This window comes from Didymosphaeria variabile, assembly GCF_027946475.1.
Source record: "Didymosphaeria variabile strain IMI 356815 chromosome Unknown scaffold_6, whole genome shotgun sequence".
In the NCBI taxonomy this organism is placed as follows: domain Eukaryota; kingdom Fungi; phylum Ascomycota; class Dothideomycetes; order Pleosporales; family Didymosphaeriaceae; genus Didymosphaeria; species Didymosphaeria variabile.
In genome coordinates, this window is record NW_026611625.1 from 3,187,400 (window position 1) to 3,203,310 (window position 15,911).

The 15,911-nt window shown below is 53.9% G+C and overlaps 4 protein-coding genes across 4 annotated transcripts; 2 read left to right on the plus strand and 2 right to left on the minus strand.

The window, feature by feature from the left end:
* Positions 1-820: 820 nt before the first annotated feature.
* N0V89_008947 (uncharacterized protein) lies at positions 821-1,610 on the minus strand (the record flags this gene model as incomplete). The annotated part of the gene is made up of 2 exons (XM_056217700.1): positions 821-1,449; positions 1,574-1,610. The coding sequence occupies 2 exons, from the start codon at positions 1,608-1,610 to the stop codon at positions 821-823; spliced, it is 666 nt and encodes a 221-aa protein (XP_056069256.1).
* Positions 1,611-1,974: 364 nt separating this feature from the next.
* N0V89_008948 (uncharacterized protein) lies at positions 1,975-4,298 on the plus strand (the record flags this gene model as incomplete). Its single annotated transcript, XM_056217701.1, has 2 exons — positions 1,975-2,207; positions 2,261-4,298. The coding sequence occupies 2 exons, from the start codon at positions 1,975-1,977 to the stop codon at positions 4,296-4,298; spliced, it is 2,271 nt and encodes a 756-aa protein (XP_056069257.1).
* A 421-nt stretch (positions 4,299-4,719) lies between these two features.
* N0V89_008949 (uncharacterized protein) lies at positions 4,720-9,754 on the plus strand (the record flags this gene model as incomplete). Its single annotated transcript, XM_056217702.1, has 5 exons — positions 4,720-4,755; positions 4,813-5,697; positions 6,237-6,540; positions 6,609-8,179; positions 8,234-9,754. 5 exons carry the CDS (start codon positions 4,720-4,722, stop codon positions 9,752-9,754), a joined length of 4,317 nt encoding a protein of 1,438 aa, XP_056069258.1.
* A 1,173-nt stretch (positions 9,755-10,927) lies between these two features.
* Positions 10,928-13,407, minus strand: N0V89_008950 (uncharacterized protein; the record flags this gene model as incomplete). The annotated part of the gene is made up of 5 exons (XM_056217703.1): positions 10,928-11,267; positions 11,319-12,050; positions 12,106-12,769; positions 12,824-13,120; positions 13,179-13,407. 5 exons carry the CDS (start codon positions 13,405-13,407, stop codon positions 10,928-10,930), a joined length of 2,262 nt encoding a protein of 753 aa, XP_056069259.1.
* Between the last annotated feature and the right edge of the window lie 2,504 nt (positions 13,408-15,911).

The window sequence follows — 15,911 nt, forward strand, 5'->3', positions numbered from 1 at the left end:
TAGCCATGACATCCCACGCCTACTTCTCAGCCTGCAACCTCCCCCCGCCGCTCCTCGCCATCGCGATACCAGACGCACAGTTTAAAATAACGTACATTTCGCCCGCCGGCCCAGGCTCGCTGTCAGAAACAACGGCGGGGGTGAAATTATCCACCGATGCTGCGATCCACGATAGCGCTGCCAAACCAGGGGAGCTGGATATCCTGCTCATTCCCGGGCCGCCGCCTGCGACGAGGCCGGAGGAAGACGTACTGGCGTGGATAAGGGCGCATGTAGCTACGGGGGTGGATCTTTTAACTGTGTGTACCGGCGCGTTTGTAGCGGGGTATGCCGGCGTGCTTGACGGGAAAAAGGCGTCAGGCCCGAGGGGGGTGCTAGAATTGTTGAGGAAAGAGTGCCCGGGGGTGGAGTGGGTGGATAGGCGGTGGGTGAATGAGGGGAGAGTCTGGACGAGTGGTGAGTTATGAACGCTCTACATATGAGAAAGTGCTGATTGGCGTAGGTGGCATTTCGAATGGGCTGGATATGGTCGCTGTGTATATGAAGCAGCGGTGGCCGGGCGCATTGAGTGATACGGTGTTGGCGATGGCAGAGATTGAGCCTAGGCCGCAGGAATATGGAGAAGGAGCTGTAAGATACAATGCTTGGTTCGTGTGGTGCATATTCCGCGCTTGGGTGCAAAGCCTCACTGGGCGGAAGAAGTCTGTGTAGGAGTTGGAGGTCGAACTGACCGACGCGTGACGTTCGTATTATGTATGGGTATCTTGTAATCGCAGCAAAACTTTTCGCAGTGCACCAATGCCCTGTGGGAGATGTAACCTCAAACGGCACCTGCCCGTCTCCTCTCCAGAATCTGCTGCTTTAGGCCCTCGGCAGCGACTTCGGTCTCGAGTACGCGGCCAACACCACGCTTCCACGTCTCCTCGAGTGTCTTGATCTCGCCGTGTACGCTCTCCTGCTGCTGCCGCCGTAATGCTTCCACCTCCTCCTGCTGCTTGCGCACATCTGCCAGCTCCGCTTCGATGCTCTTCAAGATGTCTTCCTGCTGTGAGTTCCCAACCAGCCAGGCGTTCTTGCCGAATTTTTCCAGCAGGCCGAGCTCCGTCAGCCGCGCGTTCACATACTCAGAGCTGGTGTAGGCCTTCTGCAGCGCAGCTTTCCACTGTGCGAGAACCTCGGGCTTGTCTTCATCGCTTGTAGGGCTCGTGTTCGGCGGGGCTTCGAGGTCCTCGTATCGCGCGAGGTCGATGGCAGAGAGCTTGGAGTTTGGATCGGCCTGCAACCGCGCATGCTCCTGCTCGAGAACGGCGGAGAAGGTGGGCGCATAGGTGGTCGCTGGAATGAGCGCGGGGTGCACTTGCGCAACGTCTACGCCTGCGCTCTTCATGTCGGCGGCGACGAGCCCCATCGCAGCTACAAGGGCGGCCTGGTCAGGCGGGGCGTCCACATCTACAGCGCGTTAGCTTGCGTGAAAACAGGTACAGGCACATGCGAGTTGCGCCTGCAGGTCGGACATTGCCAACGTTCAGGCGAGCCGGGACTGCATTGGCGGGCGGTGTAGATTAAGACGTACAGGGGAGGGAATCATAGGATTCGTGGATCAGCGGCATGGTAGCAATGCAATCGGGGCGCGTGAGGAGATTGCAGCGTTCGCGTCGTGCGAAGGACGTTGGAGTTGACGGGCGCTTGTCGATAAGTGGACCCACCGGCGGTGGCGGCAGCCACTCAACGGGCGCTGCGGACGTCATGCTGTGCTCGACGCCGCCAAAGCCATGGGTTCCTATAGGCGACCGACAGGCCAGGAAGGCACTCCCCAGCGTACCTGCTGGCAGCCAATACGCGACTGGCCACACCTTCCTATACCGTAACGTACCTGCCTCTGCCTGGGAACGAGGACAATATACAAAAGGGCCCGGTGCCCATGTCTGCGCGTCCGCAGTCCGTTCCCCTCGTCTCCCACCGCGGCCTGCACGCATGGCTCGCTCACACATCGCCGTCGCCTTGGGCGCCTCCCTCCTCGCCGCCCTGATTGTTAGCCAGCTGGTGGCCACCCTGGGCTTCCCGCATGTCGACTTCTGGCATGGGCGCCTCGACCAGGACTACAAGGCCTACCAACACACGCAGCTCTTCCGCCCGAAGCAGGCCGAAGATGCCGCAGACGACCCGTCGCAGTACCTCATCGGCGTGGGGAAGGCAGATATCACCGGGTAGGTTTGGAAGGTACGACCCCAGCAGTCGTACCGTACTGACGGAGAAGCAGTCCGGTCGTCGAGCTCAACCTGATGGGCTACGCGAACACCTCGCAAGTCGGCACTGGACTCCGCCAACGTCTCTACTCGCGCGCCTTCATTGTAGGCAATCCGAGCACACCCGAGGATCGCTTCGTCTACATGGTCTTGGATACACAGTCTGGAGACACCGCAATCCGCAATGGCATTTTGGAAGGTCTCAAGGCACTGGGATCCCCCTACTCTATTTACACCGCAAAGAATGTCGCCGTAACAGGCACACACAGTCACTCTGGACCCGGTGCATGGCTCAACTACCTCCTTCCCCAGATCACCAGCTTGGGCTTCGACAAACAGAGCTACCAGGCCATCGTTGACGGCGCAGTTCTATCTATCAAGCGTGCGCATGAGGGTTTGACCCTAGGAACAGTCAGCTCCGGCAGCGGGAAGGTCGACAATGCCAATATCAACCGCAGTCTATACGCCTATCTGGCGAATCCGGCATCCGAGAGAGCCCGGTACACTGACAATGTTGACAAGACCATGACAATGCTGAAGTTCACGAGAGCGAGCGACGGCAAGAACATTGGCATCCTCAATTGGTTCGCTGTCCACGGTACCAGCTTGCTAGGAAACCAGACCATTGTTGCTGCAGACAACAAAGGTGTCGCTGCCTACCTGCTCGAGCAGGACATCGCTGCGAATGCGGCGTCAGTCAATGCCGCTGATGGCTTCGTGGCTGGCTTCTCGCAAGCGAACGTTGGTGACACCACACCCAACGTTGAAGGCGCCTGGTGCGAGGACGGATCTAATGAGGAATGCAAGCTGGAAGACAGTACCTGTGGCGGCAAGAGCCAAGACTGCCACGGCAGGGGTCCTTTCTACGGTTTGAACGATGGCGGTGTCAAGTCGTGCTACGAGATCGGGAAGCGACAAGCCGACGGCGCCAAAGGCATCTACACTTCAAACAGCTTCACTTCGATCACGGGCAGCGTCCGTTCTTTCCACAGCTTTGTGGACTTCTCCAACTTCACTTTCCAGCATCCGAATGGAACCACTGTGAAGACTTGTCCTGCCGCTATGGGTAACTCCTTTGCGGCCGGTACTTCGGACGGTCCGGGTGCGTTCGACTTCGTGCAAAATGATCCAGGAGCTCCTAGCAACCCCTTCTGGAACGTTGTAGGCAGCGCGATCGCCCCTCCTGGGCCTGCGCAGATCGCGTGTCAGCAACCGAAGCCCATTCTTCTCAATGTCGGCGAAGCGAAGACCCCATACGACTGGTCCCCCAACATCGTCGATATTCAGGTGCTTCGCGTTGGTCAGTTCATTATCATCGTGTCGCCCGGCGAGGCTACCACAATGTCCGGTCGCCGCTGGAGAGAGGCAGTCTACAACGAAGCTGTCTCCTCCGGTATCGTGTCGTCCTCTACTCCACCCATTGTTATTCTGGGTGGACCCGCCAACACCTACTCACACTACATCGCCACCGAGGAGGAATACGGCATCCAGCGTTATGAGGGCGCCTCGACCCTACATGGTCCTCATACCCTAAACGCCTACATCAACGCTACTCTAGGCTACCTCCCCTATTTGGCCGACTCCGCCACCACTTCTTCGCCAGCTGGTCCAACCCCTCCGGACAACCGTGAAAAGAGCATCTCGCTCATCACTGGCGTCGTGTACGACGGCGCGGGTATCGGCAGCAGTTTCGGCAAGGTCCTCACAGATGTCTCCTCTACCTACACGCGTGGCTCAAAGGTCATCGCTGTTTTCCAGGGTGCAAACCCGCGAAACAACCTTCGCCTCGAAGGCACCTTTACCGCAATTGAGAAACAGAACAACGACGCATCCTGGACGCAGGTACGCAACGACAAAGACTGGGAGCTATTGTTCGAGTGGAAGAGGGTGAACGGACTCACAGGTACGAGCAACGTCACAATCAGCTGGGATACGTCGATCACAAGCCCGGCTGCGGGATTGTATCGCATCAAGTACTACGGTGACTCGAAGGCTGTTGGCGGCACAATCACCGCTTTCACGGGAACTAGTGGGGTCTTCAAGCTGTCTTGAGCTGGGCAGAGATGTCATGTTGATACGAAGGATATGAGGCGCAATGTAAATACTAATTTGACCAATGATCTTCGCAAAATGATGCGACACAGTTCTTCTTATCTCCACCGCGAGCCTTTCAACCAAACAGCAAATCCGTATTCGTGCGAGAGGTTTCGCATCCCCCATACACGCCCCATTGGCTATGTCAGCACAGTGTATTATGTTGCCGGCGCCAACCCAAATCAACCACTTCCCCGTCCCGATTAGGCAATCGTATCGGCCTACAGACTACCCTTCGGAGACTTTCCTACGAAGGGTACTACATGATGAGCTATTGTGTTTTCTCAGGCCTTACTCTGTATCTCCCATTCCGTCTTCGCACTTCAATCAATCATATAGGATCTACCTCGGTCAAGCCTACCAGACAGACCTTGCAAACATGTCCGCGCCCCTCCGCAAAATCGCACTCCTCGGCGTGAGTACTACCGACCCTCACCATTTCTTTATACAGCACTGACAGAGACATACATAGGCATCAGGCCACCTCGGCACCCACCTGCTCGCCGCCCTCGAAGCAGACCCCTCATTCGACATCACAGTCATCACGCGTGCGAGCTCGACTTTCGAATTCCCAATTGATGTGAAGGTGGTCAGGGTTAGCGACGACTATCCTCAGCAGGAACTTGTGCGCGCGTTCAAAGGGCACGACGCCGTTATATTGGCGCTTAACACCGGCGCTGAGAAATATCACAACGTGATGGTCGATGCGTGTATTAAGGCTGGGGTGCGGCGGTTGATTCCCAGCGTCTTCGGCGGCCGCCACACGCCCGCCGTGCAGTCCGTTTTCCCCGTTGCGAAGGCCAAAGCGGATATCCTATCCTACGTCGAGGCGTGTGCTGCTCAGCAAGGGGAATGGACTTACACCGCGCTCTCCACGGGGCCGTTCCACGAGCTGTGCGTGGGGGCTGGGATGTACGACATTGACGCTGGATCAAAGACGGCGACGCTCTGGGATGGCGGGGACGCGAGGTTCAGCGTTAGTACGTACGGGACTATTGCTCAGGCTGTCTTGCAGATCCTCCGCATGCCAGGGGTAACGAAAAACGAGACCGTGTATGTGTCCAGCTTTGAAACGTCGCAAAAGGAGTTGCTGGGTATTTATCAGGACGGCACCGGCGGCGCGGAGGGGTGGACTGTCGAATACGAGGACTGCGAGGAGGGCATCAAAGAGGCGCAAGATATGTACTGCACGGCGGAGGACGGGATGACTAGGATGAAGGCGGTGGGCAGGCTGGCGCTGCTTAGTACGGTAATGAAGGGTGCAGGGGGGGATTTCGAAGCCGAGGGGTTGAGTTGGAATGGGAGACTGGGGCTGGAAGGAGAGGATGTGGTGATTGTTACGAGGATGGTTTTGGGGGTGGGGTGGTGGTGTTGATGTATTTTATGTAGGGATTTGTGAGTGGGAGGTGAGAGACTATTCTTCGTAGTCAGCTCGCATACGTAGTTGGAAGCAGATTTCTTCTGTACGAAAAGTCTCCAGTCTACAAGTTACCTTTGCTTGTTACCTTGTGTTTCTTCTTAAGCTCAAGTGCTGCATATTCTCATCCCGTTGCTTAATGAGATACCTGGCATCGCAATTATAAAACATCGTATTGTTAGCAGCATCGGACCACCACTCCGCCCTTCGATCCTGCAAACTTTTGAGTCCGACGCGGTTTAGTCCAATTTTTACCCGGGGCGCCACCTTTCTTAGCGTTGTCTAGCAAGCGGCTCGGGCGTTGCTTGTCGCCGGCTACCCTGTATCTTTTGCCACATCGCCCCGCCACGCGGGATTAGGTAGGGCTGAGCTACACGGCATGTTCTTGACGTCCTCCCGACAATTACGACTACACCACCACCTACCAGGCTTGTCAACTGAGACGTCGTCCTGGCAGTCATTGCTTACGACTGCTGCAGATTATGGTGCAGCAGGAGCTCACCGAGCAGCAATTGGCTTTTATTGCCGACCGTGGCCGGGTGTGGCAGGTGAGGCGCTTCTGCCAGGTTTTGCCTTCTGTGGTCGAGTACGAGCGCGGGGATGAGACTGCGCATGGAACGTACTCTGGCTCTGAGCCGAATGGTGCGCTGGCTGCTCTGCTGCGCTGTGTCATCTATCGGCTGGGTGCTGATTTGGCCATGGTCAGCTTGCTAGACGACCACAACCAATATTTTGTCTCTGGGGCAAGTCGCCACAATATACAAGATGTAAAGCTTACCTTAGGTGAGTACTGTTGCTGAAAACTGCCATGTGTGCACGCACGTGAAGGGTGTCTAACCATAGAACCGCAGATTCAACGCGATGGTATGGTTGCGAATCGGTCGCGCACCATGGTGGCTTGTGTGAACGTACCATCACCCAGCAAGATTACCCCGGAAACATGGCCTTTTACGAAGAGCTCGACATGGCTCACACCGAGAGAACCCAGAACCTTCCTTTCGTTAAAGGCGACATCGCCAACTTTCGACATTATGCTGGTGTTCCGTTGAATCCTTATGGTGGCCCAAATATCGGTACAGTCTTCTTCTTCAGCGAAAAGCCATCCGAGACCAGTCTCTCTGTTGGCATCCGATCCTACTTGGCTGAGACAGCCACTCATATCACGAGGCACCTCGAACAAGCTGTTGAAGCGTTGGAGGGCAAGAGAGCGTTACGATTTAACCGTGGAGTCGCTTCGTTGTTGACCATAAGCTCCGCCCATCCCAATTCTGGCTCTCAAGGCTCCTTTCTGGACACCCAATGCGGACGGCAGCATTTAGTATCGAATCTCTACACGGACGGTGCCTTATACGTATATAATCTGGCTGCGACCCTCCTTTGCGACATATTCGAATTTGATGGTGTCAGAATTCAAGAAGTAGGAGTGGCGCGAAACATTGTCAACATCGATGCAAACTGGAACGGATCCAAGATCATAGCGCAGCATCTCCAGCCAATTGCACAAAAGCCAGGAGATCTTCCCGAAGCACTGGTGGAACGGCTTTTGGAGCTGTTTCCACAGGGTGCTGTTTTCCATATCGCCGCAGAGTCAAGCGAAGTCATCGCCGCAACGGTCGTGCAAGACGCGGCTGTCCTTGTCAACGATGTCGTGTTTACGGAATTATCCAAGGCCTTTCCAAATGTCGAGCAAATGATTCTGATGCCGCTATGGGAGGCTCATCACGAACGCACCGTTGGTGCGGTCTTGGGCTTTGCTAATCGTCAGTCAAACGTGTATCTCAGCACCACTGATCTATCCTCAATGTCTGCGTTCTGCACAACGACCATGACACAAGTACGGCGCCTCGAGGTGCAAGCCATAGATCAAATCAAGTCAGACTTCCTCGGTTCGGTATCCCACGAGATGCGGACACCGCTCCATGGTATCTTGTCAAGTCTTGAGCTCTTAGCCGATACCCCCTACAACGAGTATCAGCGCGACTTGCTTAAGATGGCGCAGTACAGCGGTTCATCGTTGCTCGAAACCATTGACCGTGTCTTATATTTTAGCGGAGTTAGCTCCGAAGTGCAGCTGCCAGCAGAACGCTCCGTCAAACGATCGAGTGGATGGCTTTCGCAGCAGCAGCGCATCCCACCTTACCAAACAGCAGCCTCCCCACCCGAAGAGGAGACCTCAGGCACCATTCACATTTGCGAATCATATCTTCGACATGCGGCGCATAGACTTCACTTGAAGCGGACCGTACGGCCAGAGCTTTTTAGGCCTCGTAGAAGTGTTGGCAGCCTAGAGAGCTCTTCTGCGCTTTTGACAGAGTCTCGCAGCGTTCCTCCGCACCCTGTCATACTATTCGACACCAATGCCACTTGGACCTGTCGTTTTACAGCTGTCGCTAGCTTCAAAACGGTGTACACAAATCTGCTAGTATGTCCCGGGCCAGATTCGTTCACGCCACTCACAAGCTAACATCGTTGCTAGGATAATGCTTTGAAGTTTGGTGACCCGGCTGGCTGCGTTTGTGTTCACCTGGACATTGGTGAAGGTTTGGCCAGACTGTCGTTCACCGACACTGGTAAAGGGGTAGCCTCGGACTTCATTCGTCATGTTATGCTCGATCCGTTTTCGCAAGAAGATCCTCTCAATGAAGGGACCGGTCTTGGACTTGCTAATGTTAAGCATGCTGTCGCTGAGCTTGGCGGGCGCATGCTGATCGATTCAAATGAATCATGGGGTTCCACCTTCACTGTTACGTTTCCTTCGGACCGCATAGCATATGATCCATCGCAAGAGACATCAGACTTCACCACTACTGACTTCCATTTCACTGCTCCCGAGTTGCCCAAGCTCGACATGAGCTTTTCTATGCCGAGAAGATGGGAAACAGGAGACAATGTGCGAGATCGTCGGTGCGCTGACATGGTATTGGACTCGCTCATGCGAGGTGTAAGCCGGTGGTTTCAGACTAAGGCCACCCTCTGGAAGCCTCCGAGCGCGCTACCTCACTTACTTTTCATCTTACTGGAGGATCTAGACCATGCTCTACAGACCTGCGGTGATGCAGTCAACCGAGCTCAGGTCATCGTGCTTTGCCCGGACATTGAGAAGACCCTGAGCTTGCAGAAAACGTCTCTGCAGAATGCCACAGCTATCGTCGGCCCAGTGACCGTTTCGAGCCTCCAGAATGCGTTGGCGCGCTTGTTCCCTGGGACAGTTCCGCCTTCGGAGACTCATGCTTCTCTCGACCAGACGTCAAGAATCCTGAAAGACGGGAAAAACCAGGCAAAGACAAACGGCGTCACCGCGTGGTCGACTAGTACCGGAGTCGATGACTTGTTGCCTCGAATGCTATCCAACTTTCAACTCCGACGGGAAGACCCAGAGAGTGACGGACACGCCTCAGCACAGCAAAGGGTCATCTCAAAAGCCGAACCGTTAGCGGTGCCGGACGAAGCATCGTCTGAAGCCTCCAAGACATTACAATCAGATAACATAGCAAGCACCAGCCAGACTCAGCTGGTAGTCTCGAAGAGAGACAAACACACTGGATCTATATCCAGGGCTTTGCCAGAGCCAAAAATGCTGCTTGTTGACGATAATTCCATCAACCTCAAGGTGCTTGTCATGTTGGCACACAAATGCAGCGCGATACCCTCAACATCGGTTGGCGGCGGCCAAGAGGCGATAGACGCAATCGAAGAGGCCCTCAAGAACGATTGCAGTACACGGCAAACCTACGACCTAGTTTTTCTGGACCTCTCCATGCCGGAAATATCTGGATTCGATGTCGCGAAGAAGATACGTGAGATGGAGGCATGCTCGAAGGAAAGCCCAAGAACGTATATATGTGCGCTCACCGGTCTTGCTAGCGCAAACGATCGTAATAAAGCATTTGCAGCGGGTGTGGATGGATATCTCGTTAAGCCGGCGAAGCTGAAAGATCTACAGGCTGTCATTGGCCAGTGGCGAGATAGTCTGGCAGATCAACAGCAGTACGGTTAATACTACGATGATATTCCCCTTGACTGCGAGGCTGCTGGCCTGTGGACGAGGCTCACGAGCTTGTCTGCGAGGTACGCGGCTTCGGTGACGTAGTCGCCGTGGCACTCAACGCGACAGCTTCAATCGGGTGCATGGCGTGGCTGGCTCCGCTAGCTTCGGAAGCATCGGGAGGACCGCACAACACGATATCGATGAGAAGTAGGTTCTATGAACCTGCTTCCAGGCCCAGTTGCGACCTAGTCGAAGATATCAAGCAAGTAATTTCTCGTCCGTTCAGCGTTGCATGAGATTACTCCTCCGTCGGTTTCGTTGCGGTTTCTCGGGCGATAGGGTTCACAACTTGAGAAGCTCACCCAGTACTTTGGTCACAAGCGGCATGCTGCCGTACGTCGAGACACTTGGAAGGACGCGATGGACGCTGTCGTCTTTACAGGCTGTGTGCATCATCTCCAGCAAGATGGTCGCAGGTCGCAGCTAACACGTACCATAGTGTGAGTTACATAGGTACTCTACGCTACGGGATTACACCCCGCTACCTCAACACGAGGGATCAATTCCGTCGGGAGTCAACGCGTCGAAGTTCGAACTCCATGTGTCAGCCACCGTCAGTATCTTCCCATCACTTGTCGCTGCACAACCACCGCCCGCTATGGAAATCGAATCGTTGTCCCATTTCCCGCTCGGTTGAACTGTTCCTGAAGGAGAACGAGGGGCTAAAGATCGAATGTGGTTTTGTGAATGACGATTGTGTGCGGTGGGTGGATAGTAGTGTGAGCATGTGCTGGTTGCTACAAAGCGACAATCGCACTCTGACTACCGACTCGTTTTGGTTCACATCGGTCTGGTTCCACTCGCTTCTACATAGACAACACAGAGAGCAAATTCGAGTGCGTCTCGGTTCATGGTCGGTATGTCTTTCAAGAAGTGAAGATATGGGGCTCTGGTGTGGCAGTGCAGCCGTGTAACGTAAGTAGCGTGGGTAGCGTAGAGCGACTTGTGGCAACAGCCTGGGGCAGAACTTCTGCAGCTTGTGTGTTATTACAGTGAAATGCTATACATATGACAACATCTTGAGTCGTCCTCTACTTAATGCCCGGCATGATCAGAGGCAGGAAATCTATCATGCTCTGCTTGAAATGTCGACCTCGGATCCAAGGATATTATGCCAGTTCCTTACACGAGCAGCGCCATCGCGACGAGGTTCACGACCAAAACCACGACAGCCCTTCTCGTTCCCATCCTTCCTGCAGCGCCTGTCTTCGACTCCGACGGAACCGGGGGCTGGTTCGGGTTCGTGTTTGTGTTCGAAGGCTTGTTGTCGAAAACACCACCTGACAACGACGATTTGTGACCCACACTGCCCTCCACACATGTCTTGTTCGCATCGCCCCAGTGTGCGTCCACTGTCTTCTGCCACACAGCGGTGACGTTGCGGACCATCTCGGCAGTATAGAAGAGGCGGCAGTCTGCGGCTTCGTAGACGAATTCGAGGGGCGTGAGGGAGGTATCGTTGCTGGGCGGCATTAGCGATTATTTGGGAGGGATATGTCGGGCTTCTTCTTACATTCGATACATGTCGCGGAGGTTGATGCGAGTCTGTGCACCATGCACTCCTTCTGAGCTTGCACCCCTCTCGAAGGGCCTCGTGGCATTTAACATCGCGCCAACTACTGTCTGGTTGAGGGTCGGATCTGCTTGCACGACCAACGAGAGTAAACTGCGGATTACGGTGATGGCGTAGACCTGCGCGCCTTTGGTGCCGCCTACGCCCTGCATGGGTCCAGTGTTGGGCCGCCCGCCGATGGCAACTTGCTGTACGCGTCCCTGTGTCTTCATCAATTCTGAGAAGATGGAGCAGGTGGAGCCGCAGCTTCCGTCTGTGAGCAGGACAATGTCTTTCGCCTCGAAGGGTTGCGTCTTGTTAAGTTTGTTGACTCGACTGCCATATCCCGTGATATCCATACCTCCTCGCGCAGGCTCTAGATCCGCAAAGGCATTGGTCAAGTTCCGGCGTTGGGGGGTTGTTAAGTTGGAGCCGTCTTGAAGTGTGGGGCCAAAGTATTCCTCCCAAGAATTGAAGGGCTTGGCCTCAATCGTCATCGGAACTTTGTAGTTGAATAAGGACCCCCAGGCCTGTGAAAGGGCACTGTTGGGACCAGCTTGGACGGCCTGCTCGTAGGTGTAGTTTGAAAGAGCTTTGGTCACTGCCTTCCCAGCTAGGTCGAGCGCCTCGTGAGCGTGAAGGGTCGTCGCGCCGTAGGGATATAGTGACGGGAGAAGCTGTTGGAAGAGATCACTAGCAATCTCGGGTTAGCGACGAAATATGCATTCAGCCATTCAGTGATGCTTACTAGCCCAGATTGATAAGACCGCCCTGGTTGCCTCGGAGGTCAATGACGAGCTTGTTCTTGCCTGCCTGTTTGGCTTGTTGTAGAAAGCGTCCAACACCATCTTGCCATTCGATCCCACAGGAGTCAGAGGTGGTGCATTGGAAGGTCGTTGCACTGAGGACAGCAACGTCTTCGTAGCCCTGGCCCGAGAGAAAGAATCCACCGCCTAAGTCATTCCAAGCTAGGGGCTCAGGATATCCTAGTGGACTGGGGCTTGCACTCGCTACGGCTTGTCGTGCCTTATTGTTGGTTTGCTGCGTAGTAGTGGAGGGAATGACAAAAGTACGGTTCAGAAGTGCCGCTAAATCGTCTGTACTTTGTACACCCGTCCATACTTCTCCTACTAGCGCATAGTTCATCATCTGGCGAGTTGTTCCGTTTTCGTGCTCAATCGTAGTGTACGCTCCGTCAGGATTCTCATTCCGACCGAAGGGCACGTAATCCTGGTCCTCTTTGCTGTTAGCACGTCTTGCCTGACTCGGAAACAGCTGGTTGTAGCGTGCGTCGGCGTCATGATACTCGTAGGTTTCGGCGAAGGCTTCTGCATACTCTTCTGCTGTTTGGTTGTTGATCTTCGAAATAGGGGACGGGCTCCAGTCAGCACCGTCGGACCGCAAGATGTCATCTACCAGATATGAGATTTGTTAATACTTTTTGTAATTTAGTGGGAAGAACTCACGATAGTCGTAGAGCTTAGGCAACTCTTTGCCATCCTTTGATACAGAAGCCATTGCAAAAGCCTCTCCAACTATTTCACCCCGCTTCCAGGAATCAACCAGACTGCGAATCAGAGGACGCAATTGGAAGTGATAGTCGTGCGCCTTGACGACAGCAGCTCGAACATCACCCATCAACTCATATGAGGAATTGTACTGGTCATTGGAGAGAGCGTCCTTGATGGAATCGAGGTCTCCGATAACGTCCACACTTTTGTCGGCGAAGCCTTCGGGCGGGTTTTTATGCCAGGCTAGATTGGCTGATGTGTGTCATGTCAGCCACCCGTCTCTAACCATAGATTTCGAGAATGAACTTACTCTGCCAGTCAAGCCAGAGCTTGTATTCATCGATCAACGCCTGATCCTCCTCCTTGTCGACAGGAATCGAGTTCAAGCATTCATCGGCTATTGCCGCCGGTACCGCACCCATCTGAGTTGCAGAGAGGGCTCTCCTCTTGTAGATATCGAAAGTCGCGCATGGGTCGGCGGCGAACGCAGTGCCCCACGGGACAACGATTGAGCTGGCTAGGAGCAGACGGTAGAGCATGATTGCAACCTCGCGACGCGATGAGTCGTTTGGTGTCGAAAATCGAACAGGTCTTGCGACTAACAACGAACGGATGCTGGCTCTCGAAGTATCAGGGACCCCTTGGGTTTTATAACATCTCTCATCCTCAGGCAGCTATCTAGCTGCTCAGCTGAAGGAGGATCATCTCGGTAAGAGACTTTGACGTCGGATCCTAGTGGGCTAGCGTGGCCGATCAACGAGGAGAAGGCCCGCCGCCGCTTTTTCGACTGACATGGCTTTGCGCTCTATTTCGACGTCCAATCGCCGACGTTGTAGGACACTATACGAGGAACGAGGCCCATTCACTGTCTTGGGACTAGGTTACCGAGGATGCCGCGGCCATGAGTAGGAGACATACTAATTAGGGCAGTTTGACGAGTCGCGCATGTTCCATGGTGTAGGCGACATCATGATTCGTGATATCTAGGGTGGCCAGGCTGGTGGGGGCTGAGTTGCAGGCGACCTTTAGCACGGTGAATTTTGGCCGGTCCAATCTCAAACGAAGTGTGGCTAAGCTAGAATGTACATGGAAGGCTCAGTGGGGGCTGAAGTAGGATTTAGCACATCTTGATCGGCATTATGTCGGCCTGTTTCATGGGAGTCAGCTCGGTACAGATTTTCACCGGTCACAGGTACACTGCGAAGCAATTAGAAAATTATGTCTCTTGACGAGCCGAGATGAAACCTCCTGACCAACACAGCCGGCCACCAAGTATTGGAGTCGCCGTGCATGTAGACGTATTGGCATTTTGTTCGTGGGGATTGCCTATGAGGGCGAGCATTGCGAAGTAATGTAGGATCGGAGCTACACGCTAAACTACAAGTTTAGGGCGTAGAAATTTTGGGAGTCCGTACGACAACATACTATACTTACCTAGGTGCTATGCTTGAGCACGACTTGCCATACCCTGTGGGAGCGAGGCTCAGTACTAACAAGCGAATTCACAGATCGTATAGTAACGATTCTGTATGCCACAGCATCTGTGCCGTGCCCTGTGACCTCATTTCACAAAAACCAATAACAAGGTCATGAGTAGAGCAGACCTCGGGACACTTTCGGTCTCTAGCTTGGGTTCAACGGCCGATCTGGTACGTAAAATCGAAATAGCTATCTGCTACTATATGCGGCACAAGCGTCCTATGCGTGCCTGGGCATAGACGGGATCACAGGTGGCCCTGGGGCACGACAACACTACTGTTCACCCCCGGCACTTCATCACGTGCTGTTAGGTCACGTTCGTGGCAATAGCTTGCTGAGACTTGTTAGTGTTCCTTTGAGTGGTGATGGGGAACCATAGTACGCGATATAGCTGCTTGATAGCACTGGCAGCTGCGCAGTCAACCTCTGCATAGCCCACCTCACTTCCACCCTCATCTTCCACACTCTTGTCCACCTACGCCGCCTCTCTGATCATGGCTAGGCAGAAGGTTGTGCCACTGATGGAAGACGCTAGAGAGATCCTCCGCCTCCACGACGATGATCCTCTGTCAAAGGACTCTCCACCTACAACGCTACTGGATGTTTGAATTTTAAAAAAATTTAGTCAGTGGCCAGGAACTGTCGCTTTGAAGCAAATCAGGGGATCCATCACTTGACCTATGCTCATGAGCATCCTACGAGGCTACGAGGTACTTCCGTCAAAAGTGGAACCCAATGCAGTAGAGTATTAAAGTGAAAGGTCTGCCTACATCGTCCTTACTGAAAATCAGCACATCAACCTCAATCTTTTCCTACAGACAAGGAAACGAATACCTCATTCAGTCGAACGATATGCAGCTCTTAAACTCTATTACCGTCTTCTTTAGCCTCCTGGCCGCTTCTCATGCGATGCCTAAGGACAGTGCCGAAAAGCGCGACTCCATCAATGACTGCGGTGATTCGAGCTTCGAAAACCAATCTACAGGGGGCTCTCCTCTTGTAGAAGACTGCCGTGTAATCGCTCGCAACATCGCTGGTGGCGGTACATGGCATGTTGGTGCTGGAGGGGAGCACCACCAGCTTGTACAGTTCGGAACTTGTGCTTTCGGAGCACGAGGTGCTGGAGGCGGGTCTGCTGCCGTGGCTTACATTGGAAACCAAGATATCATTGATGTATGTGTACACTCCCCGAAACGTCTACTTAAAAATCAAAATTTACTTTAGCAACAGCTTATCAATGAGTCCATCAATCGATTCCAATTTGAGGGCAAGGTTGGTGCGAAGGGGCAACTGACCTGTCAAGGTACTGGAGGCGTGGTACAGGGAACTGAGATGGAATGGGGTCTCTACCACGACTAGACGAGGATTCGAATGCACGTATGAAGATGGAACTACGATGTATTTAGTGGCCGACGATACGACAAGGAGATATTTATTCGCTCATTCCGACAGATTCTGTTGAACGACCAACTATCTATTATTCTCTACACGTTTCATGTTGCTGTAAGACGCGCTTGTGATGTGTGTATAAGGTTTCTTGCTGGGGCATTAAGTAGTGTAGAGG